Raw genomic sequence first — 22,500 nt, 5'->3', positions numbered from 1 at the left:
CGATACTCGCAATACCGATGCTGGGATTGAAGTGGTTAAAGCCTGATTTATGCTCTGTTGTATGACGGTGTTTGTTGCACACAAAGAAATGTTAGATCTACAAGTTCACAACGCGTCGCACATGCACGATGCGGTTTATAGACATGCTACAGTAGAGGCTTCAGTATTTAGTCTGTATAATTTGCATTTATATAAGTTGGGAGGAAAGTGGAACTTCCCTGTGTGCGTTTGTGTGTGTGCGCGTCCGTGTGTGTGTGTGTGTGTGTGTGTGTGTGTGTGTGTGTGTGTGTGTGTGTGTGTGTGTGTGTGTGTGTGTGTGTGTGTGTGTGTGTGTGTGTGTGGTGTGTGTGTGTGTGTTATAATTGTTCCCATATTACCAGTGCTATATTACTAGTGTAGCGCTTTCCTTCTCTCGCTCTGTCTCTCCTCACCTCTCACTCTCTCATGCGCTCATAAATCTGTCCACACACATAAATCTGTCCACATGTGCACACTCACTTAATGTATGTGTGCTGTGTGTGTGTGTGTGTGTGTGTGTGTGTGTGTGTGTGTGTGTGTGTGTGTGTGTGTGTGTGTGTGTGTGTGTGTGTGTGTGTGTGTGTGTGTGTGTGTGTGTGTGTGTGTGTGTGTGTGTGTGCGTGTGTGTGAAGTGTAATTAGTAGCTGCCCTACTTTCACGATTGTTATACTAACCCTGCATATTTATGTCAGAGTGTGTGTGTGTGTGTGTGTGTGTGTGTGTGTGTGTGTGTGTGTGTGTGTGTGTGTGTGTGTGTGTGTGTGTGTGTGTGTGTGTGTATTTATTCAGAAGTGTTTTTGTGTATTTTCTCAGATATGAATCAATCGCGCTATTAGTTAATCTCAATCTACACAACAATACGCGTCTTTCTTCACTAAAATGACTGTACTTTCTTTCTTTCTTTCTTTCTTTCTTTCTTTCTTTCTTTCTTTCTTTCTTTCTTTCTTTCTTTCTTTCTTCCTTTCTTTCTTTCTTCCCTCCTCAAGCTCACAACCCGGACATTAGGGTAAAAGGTACCGTACTCTCTTCTTTTCTTCCCTTTTTCTTCTTCCTCCCACTCATCATCTTTTCTTTTATTTCCTCCATTTCCCACAATGCAACATGGATCAGCAGAAACTACAGTGTTCTTCATTTTTTTTACCTTCTGTTTTTGTTCTCCTCTTATTGTGCTTATGTTATTATTTTGTTCAAGCTCCTTTACATTTACCAAATGATGGTGTTTAAGTGGTTAAAGTTATTAACTGACTGTTCCTGTTGTGTTGATCGTTTCATATTTGATTCTGGGGGAAAAAAAAAGAGTCAAATAATCATTGTTTTGACTTTGTATTCTCTTCCTGTGTCTAACTCTTGGCTCTCATATACTTTTGACACACAAGTACAAACTAAAATCCTAACTGGTGTCCTGAACGATGTTGAGATGGAGTGAGGGTTCCTTACAGGTGACATTACGTTTGAACAGCGGTATGCGATTGGGGATTTATACAATATCTTATTCATACATTAACCCATTGAGACCTGAAGCCGGTTCTACATGTCTCCTAAATCCCAACATTTTTCTGAAAAACCTATGTTTCTATATCAGTGGTGCTCAATCTTTTTCATGCCAAGGACCCCCAGAATTATATGTATTTGACTGCGGACCCCCATCAAAATATTTTGTTCCAGGGACCCCCAGAAGCAAAGATTTTAGTAAAAAATGTTCGCTTTAAAAATATATATATTTCAAAGATTTGTACACATTTTCAAGATTTTTTCAAAAATAGCAGATCTACAAACTCATAGCGCGGCACTCGGTGCCGCGCTATGAGCTTGTATATCTGCTATTTTTGAATAGCCCAAAGTGTAAAATAATGCCTTTTAGCTCAAATCTAAAAATGACACAGTTCCAGGTCTTAATGGGTTAACATTGATTTCCCCAATATTGATCACCATTTACCCAATTCACCCAATCAACAGAGAATGGTGAGACGTGAATTCTGATCCATTCTCCGTTGTTTGGATACGATCACAGACTCCAGGTGTATATATACATATATATATATATCGTCTGCATATACTCATAGTCCAAACCCAACACAATTCACGACGCAGCATCTCCACATTGTCCCTCTGATTCCTACTTTCTGGAGCGTTACAGTTACGCTGAATTCACACCAGCAGTGGCAACATTTCTCTTTTGAGTAGCCAATTATTTCTTACCCCCTTTTTTCTCCCCAATTTATTCATTTATGCCAATGTATTCCTCCTCACACACTTCTCTGTGTTGTCACTGCTGTCGTACATCCTACTGGCTCACCTGCCAGTGAGGAGCCCCCACCAGGAGGACGTAGTAGAGCCTTCGTCCTACTCCCCCCGCCCAACACTCCCTGCTCACAGGTGCCGTCCCCACGTGCAATTACAATTATCAGCCTCCCCGCTCGGCTTCCCTCCCCCGAACACGCGCCAATTGTGTTAGTGTAGACGCCCGACAAAGCCCGACAAAGCCGGGTGCACCACGGTGGATTCGAACCCACACCCTCCGTGGTGGTGGGCAGGGACAGAATTTGAGAAGTATGAATGAGATTGTATAATCTCGTATAATCCCTGTGCTCATTAACCGTGGTATTGAGGAGACTAGCCGTGAGTGTCACAGCTGATGGACCGACCGACACCCGACGCTGGCAATTGAAAGCGATCGGGGAAGTACAGACACTTGATGCTCGTATACTCTGGCAGCCTGGTTTGTGAAGAACTTAATAATAATTTCCCATCTACCAGTTTAAAACTTTATCGTACATTCTGTCCATGTCAAGGTGTCCAGTGTGTACTCCTAGTCCACACCTATACTGTATTTGGCTGGCGTAAACTGTCTCCCCACACAGCAACTTTTTTTCAACTTTGACACTTGCTTTTGCCGTCTCTGCCATCCTGCCACGGTGGCAAAAATGGCGGTCGCCCCTCTCCATAGACATTGCTTCTTCAAGCCTCGCCGCTTTCTCAGAATGTTGGAACGTGAAATATCACTGCTGGTGTCGAATTTGGTGATATCATTCATTTCCCCCTCAATAGAAGTCAAAACAGGAAGCCCGGAAATGGTTGTTTTACACATTTGGGAATATTTTTTCTTTCTTCTCTTTTTTTTCTTCCCTTTTGATGCTTTGCTTTTTTTCTTCATTTTGACAACTTGACACAGTGCTGTCTGGCATTAACTCTCCTGTGAGACAGAATGTAAAAAGGAAGGACACGTCAAAGTTTCCGTGTCACACTTCTGTCGCCGGATTTTTTTTATCTCTAGTCTGTCTGTCTGTCTGTCCCTCTCTCTCTCTCTCTCTCTCTCCCACCGTTAACCGGAACGCTCGCCCCCAAAACAAAACTTGTATTCTTGTTTTCGGTTGGCCGAAGTGACGTTTAGGAATAAGGTTAGATTTAGGCAAAGTTTTACTGGGGTTACGTTTGGGAATACCTGGTAGAAAATTAAGGCTCGGCCCTAACTGGGCCCTACTGGCCCTAAAACCCGAACAACCTTCGGAAAGGTGTCATTTTGAGACAAAAGGTGTAATTGTGAGCTTAATGTCCTCAAAGTCATGCATCATCCAACAAGCTTTGAACTGAGCAGATTGGACCTCCCGTTCCAGAGATAATGGCCAAAACATAATAATATAATGGCCGAAAACGGACACTTTTGCCGATTTTCAATTGAGTTAGAGTAAACCTGAGTAAAGTTCGCTTTGAGCTGCCTCCAACACATCCATTGCCATGCTGCCATGAGGTTGGCCTTACCGTTAGGCCGCTAGGGGCATTTGACATTTCTTTTTTTGGGAGTATTAGATTTTTGTATTTTTGTTCACAGAACCCGAGGCTCGTCACGGACCGACTAATAGGCTCTATGCACAGCAGCCATATTGGACAGAAATTGGGCCCCTTCCTTGCTTCCTTCACAGGTGTCACCAATGATACTAATGAAGGCTCTGTTCCATTTAGTGTAGCACAGTGGTTCTCAAACATTTTAATTTCAAGGACCCCTGAGAGTGTACAAATGGAACCAAATGGACCCGGGAGGGTCCATTTGGTTCCATTTGTACACTCTCAGAGTTACACCCTCTCAAGGAACCATGAGGGTCCCTGGACCACACTTTGAGACCCACTAGTATTTCTAGTGAGCCAACATGCACAATATCAGCACCCTGACTCTGTTTGACCAGAATGGAACAGAGCCTTCATTAGAATCATTGGTAACACCTGCGAAGGAAGTAAGAAGAGGCCCAATTTTTCTCCAAAATGGCTGCTGTGCATAGAGCCTATTGTCGGGTCAGGTCGAGTAGGGTCGGGTTCGGGCAGAATTTGAGAACTCTTAATACCTGGTGGCAACCGTTCCGAGGTCGTTGGATTTGACCCGGGGCGAGCGTGTTTTTGGGGCAAGCGTTCTTGTATTCCTCCCACCCTCCCTCCCCTCTTTCGGTTGCCTCTCCTCCTCCTTCTCCTCCTCTCCCTCCTCCTCCTCCTCCTCCTCCTCCTCCTCCTCCACGTTGTCCTATCTTGCCTATCAGTCTGTCCTCTCACAGTATGATACTGAATATGAGGCGGTTGTTGCTTTGGTTGGACTTCTGTTCTTTTTCCCTAATTTTCCTCCGTCTCTCCCTCCCTGTTTGCCCTCTCCTCCCATTCTCAGGATATAAAGGTAATCAAGGCAAAGACGTCCCCCCCGACTATATATATATATACCACCCACTGCCCCTCTGTTTGTTTACCCAACTCCATTTTGTTCTCCTCCTTTGGGTCCTATCGTTATCCTTTCTTTGTTTTTTTATGTTTCTTTCTTTTTTCCTTTCTTCCAGGATCCTTCCTTCCTTCCTTACCTCCTCCTCCCTTCCCTCCCACTGAGCATCTTTCGGGCTATTAGACGGCTAGGCTAAAACCCAGTTATAACTGGTCTAACAGTGAAAGTTGTTTCAACGTCTAAGCTAAGCCTAGACGTTGAAACAACGTAATTTCAACGACTAGACGGTCTATATATCGACGCTTAAAAAACAGCTAATCATCGTCTAGGCTTAGCCTTAGACGTTTAGACGGAAACCTTCACTGTTAAACCAGTTATAACCGGTTTTAGACTGACGTTTAATAGCCGACTATGGCTCACTTCCTATCTTCCCTTCTTCCTTACTCCCTCCCTCCCTCCCTCCTTCCTTCCTTACTCCCTCCCATCCTTCCTACCTTTTTATTCTTCCTCAATTCCCTATTTAATTAATTCCTTCATTTCCTTTCTTATACCTTCTTTTCGTTCTACTTTTCTCTCTCCCTCTGTCTTGAAGCACGGCACTGGTTTTGTTAGTTTTTTTTTTTTTTGTCTTTCGTTATCGTGACCCGTCCCCCCCCCCCTCCTATGGTTACATCAAGTTTGTCTTTGTCTCTGACACACACACACACACACACACACACACACACACACACACACACACACACACACACACACACACACACACACACACACACACACACACACACACACACCCCTGTTGTGTTAGGAATGTGTAATCTCCAGTATTGTCTTGCGCCAGAAGCCTGATATGTCTGTGTGTTAGTTTAGCTCTATAGCTGCTGTGCCAAGTCTGTCCGTCCGTCTGTTCAATCTATCAATCTATCAGTCTGTTTATCTATCCAATCTCCCATCATTCATCTCTCTATCTCTCTCTCTTTTTCTTCTCTCTTTCTCTCTCTCTCTCGCTCTCTCTTCACCTGGGCTGTGCTTGTTTCCAATAGTCACGTTTTTAAAGAATTTATGTGCCTCCCTGATTTATACATGGTTGCGCCGCGACGGAAATAGGCCTACAGTCGTGGTACCTTGATAGTGCCTGGGGTGGTACCTCCCTGGTGCTCCTGTGGTAACACCTATTGTTTGTGGTACCACTTTTTTCCTATGCCGCCACCACTAGATAACAGCAGAGAGCAACTATTGGTGCTCCTGTGTTACCAGGGAGGTAATCAGGTGGTACCACTGCCATTATCAAGTGCTCACGACTGTATTTACAAGCTCGCTGTGAGCTTGTAAATGTGTACATTTCCGGCTTATGCGATGCCGGTACGCGACTATGTGTAACAGGGTTGTTTTTCTTTTTAGTATGTAGTGTGTTACGAGGGAATGTCACCCAGAGACATAAAGTATAGTGCTCGGAGGCTCTACCAAAAAGTAAGGGACCCCATGTACCCGCCCTGGCTATACTTTGTGTGCTGTGTTTATCTGTCTTAGCTGTAGCCTGTTATGCGTGTTGTATTTTCACATGGATCCTTTAATGTCCAAACATGAACCCACCAGTACTGAGCATGAGTGAGACCAAGAGACCATTGGGGTCCACAAAACAAAACAAAACAAAACAAAACAAAACCAAAAGATGTCTTTTGATGAAAAATCCTCAAAATTCCTGACACGTCGGTTCTGTTCATTTATTTGTTCATGTTCTGAAGCAAACGTCCCATCGACTACTGTGACATACTGCAGTGAGTTGTGTTTTATGTTTTATTTTATTTTTTTGTTCATACCTGATTGAACTCATGCACGGCAGCCATCTTGGCTGTAGGGAGTTTCTTGGTTCATGTGAAACTACAACTTCAGTGCACTTTCACCAAGGCCTGACTGTCTGTCTGTCTCTCTGTCTCTCTGTCTCTCTCTCTCTCTCTCTCTCTCTCTCTCTCTCTCTCTCTCTCTCTCTCTCTCTCTCTCTCTCTCTCTCTCTCTCTCTCTCTCTCTCTCTCTCTCTCTCTCTAACTTGTGGCTCAGTGTGTTTCAAATCCTGTTTATCTGTCAATCAACATGTCTGTCCATTTTGTCGGAGCACTGAGTGTGTGGGGGTTAATTATGAACCCCCAGATGCAACACACACACGCACACACGCACACACGCACACACGCACACACACACACACACACACACACACGCACACACGCAGACGGGACAAACTAAGACAAGTTCACACACGCATGACACATTAATTCTCACATGGATGTTGTACAATGCTAGCCTGGCATTGTCCAGACTGATGACGTGGATTCACTCTCACGTTCCTCCCCGGTATCAGTCTGGACTTCGGCCCATAGGGAGCGAGTATGAGAAATCAGAAAATGATCGGGCCAATCGGTTTCAACTGCTGTCCACAAACAGTGAAAAGCATCAAAATCATTTTCTGATTTCTCATACTCGCTCCCAGTTGTGGAAAGCAACTAAGTGCATTTACTTAAGTACTGTACTTAAGTACATTTTTGAGGTATTTGTACTTTACTTGAGTATTTCCAATTTCCAATACTTTTACTTCTACTCCACTACATCTCAGAGGCAAATATTGTACTTTTACTCCACTACAATTATTTGAAAACTTTAGTGACTAGTTACTTTTCAGATATACATTTATATAGTATAAAACATACATTAACCACTTTAGCCCTATTTTATACATAGGCTATTTGAAAATAGCCGATCTACAAGCTCACAACGCGTCGCGATGCGACGCGTTGTGAGCTTGTAGATCTGCTATTTTCAAACATTTTACTACTTTTACTTTTGGTACTTTAAGTACATTTTGATGCCGATACTTTTGTACTTCTAATCAAGTAAATTTAGAATTCTGAACTTTTACTTGTAACAGAGTATTTCTATATTGCAGTATTGATACTTTTACTTAAGTAAAGAATTTGAGTACTTTTTCCACCACTGCCTATGGGCCACGTTATCAGTCTGGCCAATGCCAGGCTAGTTCAATGCACAGTCACACACACGCACGCACACACACACACACACACACACACACACACACACACACACACACACACACACACACACACACACACACACACACACACACACACACACACACACACACACACACACACACACACACACGCACACACACGCGTTATACTACACATGCGGCCACCCAGGCCGTGAGCTCTCACTGTCACACAGACAGTCTAACTTCCAGTATGTGTGTGTGTTTGTGTGTGTGTGTGTGTGTGTGTCAGAGGGCTGTCCAGGGCTGTGTAACAACAATGGCCGCTGCACCCTGGAGCCCAGCGGCTGGCACTGCGTCTGCCAATCAGGATGGAGGGGGGCGGGCTGCCACGTCGCCATGGAGACCGTCTGTACGGACGGCAAGGACAACGAAGGAGGTGAGTGTGACTGTACTGTGTGTGTGTGTGTGTGTGTGTGTGTGTGTGTGTGTGTGTGTGTGTGTGTGTGTGTGTGTGTGTGTGTGTGTGTGTGTGTGTGTGTGTGTGTGTGTGTAACCGATCTACAAGCTCACAACGCGTCGCAACAATGCAACGTGTTGAGAGCTTGTAGATTGATTTGTTTTTTTATGCCACATTTGTACATCAAATTAATCTGAACCATGTTATTTACCGTTTTATGAAAGCAATGTGAATTCAATTGAAGCAATTTTATGCACACTGCCCCATCTTGTTTGCATGCCATGCCATGCCATGCCATGCCATGCCATGCCATGCCATGTCATGTCATGTCATGTCATGTCATGTCATGTCATGTCATGTCATGTCATGTCATGTCATGTCATGCCATGCCATGCCATGCCATGCCATGTCATGTCATGTCATGTCATGCCATGCCATGCCATGCCACACCACACCACGCCACGCCATTTCATTCTGCCATGCCATGCCACGCCACGCCATGCCATGCCATGCCATGCCATAGAATGCCACGCCATGCCATTTCATGTCATGACATGCCATGCCATACGCTTGATGTATGAAATGTGCTATAAATAAACTTTGATGTCATGTTAAACTGGTTCATTTATATTGCGCTTTTATCCAAAGTGCTTTACATAGATTGTGCATTACATTCACCCATTCACACACACCGATGGCGGAGGAAACCATGCAAGGCACCAACCTGCTCATCGGGAGCAATTAGGGGTGCAGCGTCTTGCTCAAGGACACTTCGACACTAACTTTGGGGGAGTGCCCCAGCCCGGGATCGAACTGGGAACCTTGCGGTTTTCAGTTCACTCTACCCGGCCACTCTACCCCTGAGCCACTGCCGCCCCATGTTATGTTACGTAATGCCATGTTATGTGTGTGTGTGTGTGTGTGTGTGTGTGTGTTGTGTGTGTGTGTGTGTGTGTGTGTGTGTGTGTGTGTGTGTGTGTGTGTGTGTGTGTGTGTGTGTGTGTGTGTGTGTGTGTGTGTGTGTGTGTGTGTGTGTGTGTGTGTGTTCCAGACGGGCTGGCTGACTGCATGGACCCAGACTGCTGTCTACAACCCTCCTGTCAGAGCCAATCATTTTGCAAAGGGTCACCTGACCCAGGGGAGGTGCTTAGCCAGTCTCCGTCCTCATTGGCCTCACCTCAGCAGGTGAGATGGTGGAGTAATATACTGTATATAGTTCAACCTGAAGAGTATTATTATTATTATTGAGCTGGACCTATTTACAGCATAGACTGTATAAATGAGATGGACAAACCCCCTCCGCTGCTTTCTACAGACCGAAAATGAAGCCTTTGCTGCAAGACCTGTAGGTCCGCCATCTTTCAATACGCGTCAGAATGAGTTCAGACCATTATTGGTTGGGTAACTTGTCAATCAAGAGCGGGGGGCGGGGAATGAATGCTATTGGTTGTGTAGCGTGTCAATCAAATCATCCCGCCCCTCCTAGAGAATAGCCTACTTTATCGTCAATTTTATAATAAATAGAACCATAATTTAGCAAAACGCATATCCCGATGATTGAAAGGAGACTTTAAACTAGCGACTGGAAGCATATAGAATTTATGACAATTTTTATTACAGTAAGAAAATCTACTCTAAAGATTGTCAAAAACCCATTCACTTGCGCTAAAATAAATTCTTTCTGAACTCACAGGTCGGCGCAGGTAAAACAGCGCCACTCTGGCCATTTTGTCGGCCTCATCGTAAATATCTCAGCCTTGCCCCTTGATTTACAGTCACAACTTTATCACAATCAGTTAAAGGACAATTTCGCCCAGGCTTTTTCGTACCTTTATTTGAGGTTGTTAACTCCCCATAAGAGTGGTCCAGGAGCCTAAATCCTCTTATTTTAGGGTAGATGGAAGACCGTCTACCCCACTGGCACCCCGAAGTCTCGCGAGGGGCGAGATTTCAAACGTGATTTCAGCTAAAGCTACTTTGATAACACTACGGTGGCTCTCGTGTGACAATAATACTGCAGTGACTTCCCTGAGGTCCCACACAACACATATTGTATATACTTAAAAAAAAAGTATTTTCGAGCAATATAAATAAGCGGATTACACCACGCCCCGTATATACCCCCGTTTCGGAACTGCGGAGGGCAAGCGGTCTGCCCAGATGGACAACATCGCTCGTTATGAATTTGGGTTCCTGGACCACTCTTATGGGGAGTTAACAACCTCAAATAAAAGTAAGAAAAGCCGGGGGAGAAATTCTCCTTTCAGCTTAAGTCATACAATAAAATGTCTACAATTCTGTGTAAAGAGCTCTGTTGTTTTGGGAATATTCTGAATTGTGTCAGGTTCTGAAATGTGAGAAATACTAAAGAAAAACTAAACAACACAAGACTACTTTTCACAATGTCTACCTGTGTGTGTGCGTGTGTGTGCGCGCGCGCGCGTGTTTGTTGTACAGGCTGCCAGGTCTTTTTACCAGCGCATCCACTTCCTGCTCGGTTCCGAGTCCACCCACGTCATCACAGGAGAGAGCCCTTTCAACAGGAGGTGAGTACTGTACACGCGCGCACACACACACACACACACACACACACACACACACACACACACACACACACACACACACACACACACACACACACACACACACACACACACACACACACACACACACACACACACATCCATCCATTGTCATCATCATAGCTCTCTCTCGCTCCTCTCTCTCTTGGGGCAAACATCCCATAATTCATCTCAGTGATGTCTGTAGGGTGACTGATGGCAGAGTGAAGCAGACACACCTGGACTCTCAGTCTAATTAATGAGGCACGGGGCTGGGTGTGGCCGACACACCTGTTGTGTGTCAAGCTAATCGACGCGCACCAGATAAATCAACCACCACTCCCAAAAAGCGCATGTACACATTCACATTCACATACACACAAGCATGCAAGGTATTCAAAGTAGTCAAAAGTACATATTACGAAGTACATTTTTCTTTTTAATATCAAAGCATTGCTTTATTGAAATATAGCATTTGAAAATAACAATCTCACAGGGCTTGTATATCTGCTATTTTCACTATATTTTGAAATAGTTCACCCAAAAAAGTGACACGTTTTCCATCATTTACACACCCTATGAAGCCTTGAATTAATTGTTTTTTTTTTAGTTGTTGTCACATTCCTGAGCCAATAATGTGATGCTCAGCGGAGTGTCCAGTCTCCTACTGACCAGCCACCCGGTCACGTGATTGATAGAAAATACGTAATGTTTTGGTTGAAGTGGTTATTTCATAATGCATTCTTGTAAGTTTAGGTCTCTTGAGTGGTGTTCACTCTCCATTCCGACATCTCACCAGTCCGACTAGTGGCTTCCGCGTGCGGTTAGGGTTAGGGTTAGGGTTAGGTATAGGGTTCGTCAACGTCGGAAAGGCGACATGTCGGAAAGGAGAAATGCACCCCTCTTGAGTCCCTTCCTATTAATGTAGTTGAGTCAACGTTTGATATTTCAATTTGAAAAGTAGTGGAATGAAATAAATAAATAGAGAATAGGGGAAAAAATCTCTCTCTCTCTCTCTCTCTCTCTCTCTCTCTCTCTCTCTCTCTCTCTCTCTCTCTCTCTCTCTCTCTCTCTCTCTCTCTCATGCATGTACACCATCTATAATGTTTTTGGTTCAAATAAATCATTTTTTTATTACAGTTTTGGGGGCCCCGTTTTATTAGGAGAATACAGAGCATTTTTATGACAGGGTTGTGGCCTTGTCCTATTATGAAAAATTACAACCTCTCGTAAAATGAAAGACAAAACAGGGAAAGTGCCTGACTAGATTTTTTTTCTCCTCTATCAATAACCCCCTCTCTCTCTCTCTCTCTCTCTCTCTCTCTCTCTCTCTCTCTCTCTCTCTCTCTCTCTCTCTCTCTCTCTCTCTCTCTCTCTCTCTCTCTCTCTCTCTTGCTCCACATTTGTTTTAACAGTGGATTCATGGCTTTCAATACAAGTGCAGCTGTGGGGGGGGCTATTATATTTCTTCATGAATCCAACACAATGGGAGTCTATTGGTCCAAAGAATGTAATAATAAATACCACAATGAAATAAATAAAATCGACTATGAAATCAACAAAAAATACAATTAAATAAATAAAGAATACAAATACAAAAATAAATAAATGTAGTATTGTTTTATGTTTTTCATTTCATTGTTTTTATTTATTTATTTATGTGTGTTTTTTTATGATGTCATTGTGACTTTTCATTTCAACTTTTATATTTGCATATTTCATTTCATGATGCCACATGTATCACCCCAAAAAAAGAATGTTCGTATTTCATCTGCTTTTATATTATCACAATTTGGACAATTTTGATTGAAAATGTCAATGTAATGTATGTGTGTGTGCGCGTGCACGTGCTTCCGTGCAATGACTATGCTCCTCTTGTTGTTGTGCAGTAATTCTGCAGTAGAAGTTATGAGAGAAAAAGTAAATAAAATAACATCACTTTTTTTCCTTTCTCTCCATGTCTGTCTGCCTGTCTGTACGTGTGTGTCTGTCTGTCTGTCTGTCTGTCTGTCTGTCTGTCTGTCTGTCTGTCTGTCTGTCTGTCTGTCTGTCTGTATGCCTGTCTGCCTGCCTGCCTGTCTGCCTTCCTGTCTCCAGTCTGGTGTCTATAATTCGTGGACAGGTGTTGACCGCAGACGGGACGCCGCTGATCGGGGTCAACGTGACGTTTGTCCACTACCCCGAACATGGTTACACTGTGACGCGCAAGGACGGCATGTACGTGCACGCACAAACGCACGCACGCACGCATGCGCACACACACACACACACACACACACACACACACACACACACACACACACACACAACACACACACACACACACACACACACACACACACACACACACACACACACACACACACACACACACATACACACACACACACACACACACACACTGTTAGCTGGTGTTTGACATCTGGCTCAATGGCCGTACAGTAAGTGTAGATCAATCAGTGGTTCTCAAACCTTTTCTGGAGACAGAGATATATAAAGAGAGACAGAGAGAAAGAGAGAGACAGAGACAGATAGAAAGAGAGGGAGAGAGAGAGAGAAAGGCAGACAGGGAGACAGATAGAAAGAGAGGGAGAGAGAGAGAAAGACATACAGGGATATATAAAGAGAGACATAGAAAAGAGAGAGAGACATAGAGAAACAGATAGAGAAAGAGAGAGAGACATAGAGAAAAAGAGAGACACAGAGAGAAAGAGAGAGACATACTGTAGAGAAAAAGAGAGACACAGGAGAAAGAGAGAGAGACACACACACACACACACACACACACACACACACACACACACACACACACACACACACACACACACACACACACACACACACACACACACACACAGACACAGAGAGAAAGAGGGCAGAATAAAGATGAAGGACAGCAGCATAATAGTCACATAAATCCCATGTTCCAGAGGTTCATATTGAGCAGTGATGTATTCCTGCTGAACGTTGCACAGCCGGTGAAACGTGCAATTGACTGGTTTCTCTTGCAAAGCGCTGTGCTTTGCATGTATGTATGAGTGTGAATGTATGTTATCCCATTGATACCTGGAACGCTTCTGTGTCACTTTAGATGTCTTTGGGCTATTCAAAAATAGCAGATCTACAAGCTCGTAGCGCGGCACCGAGTGCCGCGCTACGAGCTTGTAGATCTGCTATTTTTGAAAAATTGTGAAAATTATTTTTTCATGTTTTTTTTTTCTGAAAATTGTTAGGATTTTGATTTTTTTTTAGACGCTGCCTCAGGTCTTAATGGGTTATTTATCGACTTCAAAACGGTATGATCTCGTACGCCCGCTTTTGGCATACAAAATCGCCCTGTGTAATTTTATTGAAAGGGAGAGATAGCAGAGGGGCGAGACAGAGGCAACAGATGATTTATTGAGAGAGCAAAGATTCAGAGAGAGAGAGAGAGAGAGGGAGGGGGGGGGGGGGGGGGGGGGGGCAGCAGAGAGAGAGAGAGATTGTTGTAACAGTGAGAGAGACAGAAGGAAAGAGAAATGACTGTAAAATTATGTGTATTCACCCTCTCCTAGTCTCTCTATCTACTGTACCCCTCTCTCTCTCTCTCTCTCTCTCTCTCTCTCTCTCTCTCTCTCTCTCTCTCTCTCTCTCTCTCTCTCTCTCTCTCTCTCTCTCTCTCTCTCTCTCTCTCTCTCCCCCCAGAGGTGTGAATGGGTGTGTGCCTGCGAGCCAGAGAGATTGGAGTGCTGTGTTAAAGTAGTGTGTGGCTCTTTAAAATGCATTGGATTTACAAGGACACAATCAATCACTGTGGCCACACAGACACGCACATGCACACGCACACACATACACACACACACACACACACACGCGCACACTCACACACGCGCACGCACACACACACACACACACACACACACACCACACACACGCGCGTGCACACAGACACAGACACACACGTGTGCAATCGCTCTCTCGCGCGCGCACACACACACACACACACACACACACACACACACACACACACACACACACACACACACACACACACACACACACACACACACACACACACACACAGGTACAATGCAAGAAGCTAGGACGTATTTACAGTAATACACACACACACAAACACACACACACACACACACACACACACACACACACACGTCATCTCATTTGCCCACACACTTACAGAGTGATAGATAGGGCCGCAACAAGTGCATATATACAAACAGCCACGTGTGTGTGTGTGTGTGTGTGTGTGTGTGTGTGTGCGTGCGTGCGTGCGTGCGTGCGTGCGTGCGTGCGTGCGTGCGTGCGTGCGTGCGTGCGTGCGTGTGTGATGTTCAATGTCTTAATGTTCCAATCCATTACAGCAGAGAGGTCAGATACTAATTGCTTTACTAGTGTAAAAACACTTAACCACTTAAACCATATATATGGTTGACCGGAGTCCCTCAGGGCTCTGTACAAATATTTTCTTTCTTTCTGTTATTGTGGGGAAAGCTTTCAGAGGGAAAATAGGAGATTGACAAGTCGGTTGGCTATTTTCCCCACAATGCTGCATGTGTTCAAGCTATCTCCCCTGCTGTTTATTTCATCATTTTCGATTGTGTTTTGAACTGTTGATTTAAAAAGATGTAAATTCATTGTTCTCTATGGCAGGTAGGTATCTCTTTAAGAAAGACAGGAAGTGGCTCAGGTTTATCATGTGACACGCATGTCATGTGACTTCAATCAGGAAGGGCACTAGATTTCATGACACAAACTTTCATGACACAGGCAGACTAGAGCTCCTGTGTTTTGTATCTGCTAACATCTGCCACAAACTTCTCCTAGTCGTACCATCGTTGTTTTACCCTTATTTTTATTAATAAACCTGTGGACAAAGAGAGAACTTGATGAAGGGAAGGTGTTTATACTTACTGCCATAACGAGGGCAGCACCTATTTGTTAAAAAAAAGGGGGGGGGAGCTCTTTGTTTTTACCTTTCGGGGACCACCTCCTTTTTTGTGTAGGAACAGGAACTCAGTTTGGCCCCTCCCTCGTTTTAGTCCACTTCCTTCCGGGTGCTCCTGTGTTTATTCCTACTAAACAACAACACTACAGGCTTAACCCATTAAGACCGGGGAACGCATCTGTGTCATTTTAGATTTCTTTGGCTATTCAAAAAATAGCAGATCTACAAGCTCATAGCGCGGCACCGAGTGCCGCGCTATGAGCTTGTAGATCTGCTATTTTTGAAAGATCGTGAAAATGTGTGCAAATCTTTGTATATATATATTTTTAAAGCAAAACATTTGTAACTCAAATCTTTGCTTCTGGGGGGGTCCCTGGAACAAAATATTTTCAGATGGGGGTCCGCGGCCAAATACACGTAATTTTGGGGGTCCTTGACATGAAAAAGTTTGAGCACCACAGACATAGAAACATAGGTTTTTCAGAATACTGTTGGGATTTAGAAGACATTTGTAAAAATGAAATCGGGTTCAGGTCTTAATGGGTTAATGCTGTGTTGCTGACCGATTCTGCTGTTGGCAGATTCTGTCTTGAGAGATTAGGGTTCAAGTGGTTAAACTTATACTTTGTTCCTATTATGCTGAACGTTCACATGTTTATTATTGTATGACAGAAGCCTAATATAGCCACGCACAGGTTCATTTGGTTAACCCATTGAGACCTGAAGCCGATTCTACATGTCTCCTAAATCTCAACAGTTTTCTGAAAAACGTATGTTTCTATATCAGTGGTGCTCAATCTTTTTCATGTCAAGGACCCCCAAAATTATATGTATTTGCCCGCGGACCCCCATCAAAATATTTAGTTCCAGGGACCCCCCAGAAGCAAAGATTTGAGTTAAAAATGTTCGCTTTAAAAACATATATATTCAAAGATTTGCACACATTTTCACGATTTTTCAAAAATAGCAGATCTACAAGCTCATAGCGCGGCACTCGGTGCCGCGCTATGAGCTTGTATATCTGCTATTTTTGAATAGCCTAAATTGTGTTTAGCTCAAATCTAAAAATGACACAGTTCCAGGTCTTAATGGGTTAAAACAATATTCATTTTGACAGCATTATAGTGTAAAGAACAGCCAAATAGTCTGATCAGTCAAGTTCTAGAATAATTGTAATTTGATTGTCGTCTTCTTTTTGATTGGACCGTGTGTGTGTGTGTGTGTGTGTGTGTGTGTGTGTGTGTGTGTGTGTGTGTGTGTGTGTGTGTGTGTGTGTGTGTGTGTGTGTGTGTGTGTGTGTGTGTAATCCTGCAGGTTCGACCTGCTGGCCAATGGCGGAGCTTCGTTGACGCTGAGCTTTGAGCGCGCTCCGTTCCTCACCCAGTACCGCACGGTGTGGGTGCCATGGAACGTCTTCTATGTCATGGACACGCTCGTCATGAAGAAGGTACGTGTGTGTGTGTGTGTGTGTGTGTGTGTGTGTGTGTGTGTGTGTGTGTGTGTGTGTGTGTGTGTGTGTGTGTGTGTGTGTGTGTGTGTGTGTGTTCAATTGTTTCCAGTTAACTCCTTCACTGCCAAGGACGAGAATTCGTCCAAACGCCCATACCACCAAGGACGAGATTTCGTTTTTTTTGGTGGTGGTGGGGTGGGGCTGTGAATCCGCAACCATGTAAATGATCCAAGCACCACAGAAGAAGAGTACACCCAGAAATCATGTGATCACAACAACAAAAAATCTAGGCTCCTTTCATGTTAAAGAATTTACAAATGTCGTAATTCTGTTGTTTTCTGCTTGTTTAAAAAAAAACAAGCAGCATTCAACCCACGTGCGTGTAATGAGCCGACCTCCGTGAGGACAGAGGTCACAGAGAACATTCCATGATTTTTCAAAAATACAGTAAAAATGCCGTTTTCACTGGCAAGGGCACCGGAGATGGATGGATTCATTAATTCCTGTCAGTGAAAGAGTTCATTATTTCCTAATTCATATCACTCACTCACTCACTCACTCACTCACTCAATTGCTGGGACACAACACAGATGTGTGAATAGCCGAGTGATGGGTAAACAACAGCTTGTCTTGCTGTTTGTAATGTATGGCAGACAGACGGACAGCATCACTAAATGACTGACTGACTGCTGACTGTGAGGTTCAATTCATAAAGGTCTCACAGGCAATTTTATTACTTGTGTAGGCCCTATAAAGAGAAGAATGCATTCGCCATCTGTTTTGAATAAGGGGTGTCATGTTTTGCAATTAATTAAGTTTACCTAGACTAAAGGTAAAAAAACATTTCTTAATTCCATTTAAGGATGTGTTTTCACTATAATTTATAATTATAAGTTATAGGCCATGACGGAGGCGCGCCGACTCAGCAGACCTTGAGGCTGAGGAGACGCGCCCGAGCGCCTCTAGACGCGAGTGCCCGCGTCGACCAGCCGATGGTCTGCTAGTCGACTCAGCGCCGTCCGAGTTATGTACCGATAGGGACAGAATCGTAAATATTTTTGGTGCGGACTGCGTTTGCTCCACTGACTGCGTTTGTCCCAACTACCACTCAAAGTGGCTCCTGGCCAACTGCCTGGATGAGGCAGACCTATTTTTTAAAGCTTTGTGCTTTCTATTAGACTGTGCAGGTTTTTTAAACCTAAATGACTGAATGACTGACTGACTGACTGATTGATGGTGGTCTCTGTGCTTTGTGTTGTGATCCCCAGGAGGAGAACGACATCCCCAGCTGTGACCTGAGTGGTTTCGTGCGTCCTAGTCCTGTCATCGTAGCGTCTCCTCTGTCAACCTGCTACAGGAGCAACCCTGAGGACGGTCCCATCATACCGGAGACACAGGTAAGCAACACCTGCATTCACTGCTTTTTGGATGCTTTTTTTGGCTGATAAGAGCGCAAGCTCTTATAATGTGTTTCATGAACAACATGAGGTGAGAGTTAGACCATCATTCAGCCCAGGACGCTATTGAAGATGAATGAAACATACTGTGTAAAACCTATAAGTCAGGGGTCTTCAACGTTTTCAGCCTAAGGACCCCCTAGCTGAGAGAGAGAGATGAAGCAGGGACCCCCTCTATATCATATAAAATTGTGTTTCAGATAAACTTTTTCTGCTCTTTTTTTCCCTCTACACCTATACCTCTTTGCCAAAAATAGCAGATCTACAAGCTCACAACGCCTCGCGCTGCGAGGCGTTGTGAGCTTGTAGATATGCTATTTTTGGCTAAAGTTCTCCTCAGAAAAAGGATGCTAGGGTTCAAGTGGTTAATGTAAAAAAGAAAAATCATATCACACAAGGATTTGGCGGACCCCCTGTAGTAACTCTGAGGACCCCCTAGGGGTCCCAGACCCCCTGTTGAAGACCCCTGCTATAAGTGGATGAATACGAGCAAATGGCTGAAAACTCAGCAATGGCTACGCATGGATGGTTTGTGATGGATGAACTGCACTCAAAACGCACCTGTTGTGTTTTTTTGGTGTTTTTTATGTTGATGTGCCACTGAAATGTAGGGATGTAGCTTATGCCAAGCTACCCAGCTACATGGCGAGGGGAAGAAAAACTACTGAACTACTTGAAAGCTACATTGTTCTAAAAGTAGTGACTGGCTGTCTTGTTTTTGTTGTACTGAAAAGGTTTTTATACTTTTACTTTTGATACTTTTTTATATTTAAATACATTTGAACACCAGATACTTTCCTTCAGTATTATGGTGTGAGCTACTTTAACATTTTGACCCATGTGATTTTCCTTTGGGTGACTTACTCAGCAAAGATTACATTTACCCACATGTGGGTGTTTGTAGCAGTGTCATGACTATGAATGCAGTACTGGTGGGTGTTGTTTTGGGACTCTGAGTGAGTCATAGCGTTCCTCCATACTAAATTGTAGCCTAAACCAACCATTAAAAAAAAAAAAAAAATATATATATATATATATATATATATATATATATATATATATATATATATATATATATATATATATATATATATATATATATATATATAGGCTATATAGATAGATAGACAGATAGACAGATAGACAGATAGATAGATAGATAGATAGATAGATAGATAGATAGATAGATGGATAGATAGACAGGATTTGGCCCGTGGGCTGCCAGTTGAATATCACTGCCCTGAGCCTTGTCTTTTCAAAGGTTATATTAGAGAGAGAGAGAGAGAGAGAGAGAGAGAGAGAGAGAGAGAGAGAGAGAGAGAGAGAGAGAGACAGAGAGAGAGAGAGAGAGAGACTCTATATAGTAGACTATAGTTTTATAGTTACAATTATTTACCTTCAGGTATAGTAACCTAATGCTAGAGGGAGAAGAATGGAGAATTCTAAAGAGAACCTTTAAGTCAGTGCTTAATGGCGTAGTAAGCAACTTTGCCCTGTGTTTACATAACACAACATCAAATGCATAATTGACTATTTCCCTCTCTATACCATCATCCACTACAGTAGTGTGGTGGTGTTTACCTACAGAAACACACTACGGTAGTGTGGTGGTGTTTACCTACAGAAACACACTACAGTAGTGTGGTGGTGTTTACCTATAGAAACACACTACAGTAGTGTGGTGGTGTTTACCTATAGAAACACACTACAGTAGTGTGGTGGTGTTTACCTATAGAAACACACTACAGTAGTGTGGTGGTGTTTACCTACAGAAACACACTACAGTAGTGTGGTGGTGTTTACCTGTAGAAACACACTACAGTAGTGTGGTGGTGTTTACCTGCAGAAACACACTACAGTAGCGTGGTGGTGTTTACCTGCAGAAACACACTACAGTAGTGTGGTGGTGTTTACCTGTAGAAACACACTACAGTAGTGTGGTGGTGTTTACCTGCAGAAACACACTACAGTAGCGTGGTGGTGTTTACCTACAGAAACACACTACAGTAGTGTGGTGGTGTTTACCTACAGAAACACACTACAGTAGTGTGGTGGTGTTTACCTACAGAAACACACTACAGTAGCGTGGTGGTGTTTACCTGCGGAAACACACTACAGTAGTGTGGTGGTGTTTACCTACAGAAACACACTACAGTAGCGTGGTGGTGTTTACCTACAGAAACACACTACAGTAGCGTGGTGGTGTTTACCTGCGGAAACACACTACAGTAGTGTGGTGGTGTTTACCTACAGAAACACACTACTGTAGCGTGGTGGTGTTTACCTACAGAAACACACTACAGTAGTGTGGTGGTGTTTACCTGTAGAAACACACTACAGTAGTGTGGTGGTGTTTACCTGCAGAAACACACTACAGTAGCGTGGTGGTGTTTACCTACAGAAACACACTACAGTAGTGTGGTGGTGTTTACCTACAGAAACACACTACAGTAGCGTGGTGGTGTTTACCTACAGAAACACACTACAGTAGCGTGGTGGTGTTTACCTGCGGAAACACACTACAGTAGTGTGGTGGTGTTTACCTACAGAAACACACTACTGTAGCGTGGTGGTGTTTACCTACAGAAACACACTACGGTAGTGTGGTGGTGTTTACCTACAGAAACACACTACAGTAGTGTGGTGGTGTTTACCTGCAGAAACACACTACAGTAGTGTGGTGGTGTTTACCTACAGTCTGTAGGTAAACACCACCACACTACTGTAGTGTGTTTCTGTAGGCTACAGAAACACACTACAGTAGTGTGGTGGTGTTTACCTGCAGAAACACACTACAGTAGTGTGGTGGTGTTTACCTACAGAAACACACTACAGTAGTGTGGTGGTGTTTACCTGTAGAAACACACTACAGTAGTGTGGTGGTGTTTACTTGTAGAAACACATTGCCCTCTCACTGTATGTTTGTGTTTCCTCTGTTTGTTTTGGTAGACGTGGGATGTTTCTGGGGCAAACAAAACAAACGGTAAAAACACCTAAATACAGTGTTTCTACAGGTAAACACCACCACACTACTGTAGTGGCTGATAACCTGCTGCTATGGAGGGAAATGTATACTATTGTTTTGCTATGTAAACACATGTGTGGATATACTATATAGTCAGTTTGTTGCATTACATTTTAATGATTCAAAGGTTTCTGTCCACTCCAACATGTGTTTACCTAATGTGGTTGAAGGCAACGGCACAGAGTACGAGTTTGCTTCAGGCGGTACAAACCAGGAGGTTCTGGCGACCCCGGCAAAATGTGTTAACCTGGCTATTTTAGAACTAGCAGATATACAGCACGGCACTTCGTGCTGCGCTGCGAATCTTGTACATCTGCTATTTTCCGTGGCCACATATATATGTATATATCAATTTGGGGGCCCACCAGTGTTGATTTTGTTGGCAAATTTTTTTTTAGTTTTAGTCATAGTCCTTTGAATAAAATTCCATTTAGTTTTAGTCATATATTAGACATCTGAGATGTTTTAGTTTTTGTCTAGTTTTAGTCGACTAAATTATCATAGGATTATAGTCGACTAAATCTACAGTTGATTTAGTCGACTAAAATGTTTTTTTGGCGGTGCCTTGATGGCGTCGTAATGACTGATTTAACACTTGGTTGCATGCTGAAAATAGCCGATCTACAATTGTGAGCTTGTAGATCTGCTATTTTCAGACAACCCCCGAGCGCAACCAAACATAAAATGACTTGTCTTTTAGTTCTACTATCTCTTCTCCACTAGATCCCTCACTAACATTTTAGTCTAGTTTTTATTTGTTGATGGAATTGTCAATATATTTAGTCTTAGTTTTAGTCATCATAGCTTAGTTTTTATTTAGTTTTTGTCAGTGGAAAAAAGGTAGTTGACGAACATTTTTTGTCGAAAAAATCAACACTGGGGTCCAGGAA

General features: G+C 43.4%; 1 protein-coding gene across 6 annotated transcripts in view; it reads left to right on the top strand.

Annotated features, from left to right (window-relative positions):
- The window catches only part of tenm3 (teneurin transmembrane protein 3), a 663,973-nt gene that overhangs the window by 505,195 nt on the left and 136,278 nt on the right, over positions 1-22,500 (top strand). For all 6 annotated transcript variants that reach the window (XM_084080238.1, XM_084080236.1, XM_084080237.1 and 3 more), the window contains 6 exons: positions 8,005-8,151; positions 9,224-9,357; positions 10,630-10,718; positions 12,831-12,950; positions 16,993-17,125; positions 18,397-18,525. In XM_084080238.1, the coding sequence (XP_083936364.1) occupies positions 8,005-8,151; positions 9,224-9,357; positions 10,630-10,718; positions 12,831-12,950; positions 16,993-17,125; positions 18,397-18,525 (752 nt within the window). The remainder of the gene's footprint in view (positions 1-8,004; positions 8,152-9,223; positions 9,358-10,629; positions 10,719-12,830; positions 12,951-16,992; positions 17,126-18,396; positions 18,526-22,500) is intronic.

Source organism: Gymnoscopelus microlampas (genome assembly GCF_963454915.1).
Source record: "Gymnoscopelus microlampas genome assembly, chromosome: 2".
Classification (NCBI taxonomy): Eukaryota; Metazoa; Chordata; class Actinopteri; order Myctophiformes; family Myctophidae; genus Gymnoscopelus; species Gymnoscopelus microlampas.
Note: the sequence above shows the minus strand (reverse complement) of the source record. Positions and strands in the feature narration are given on the sequence as shown.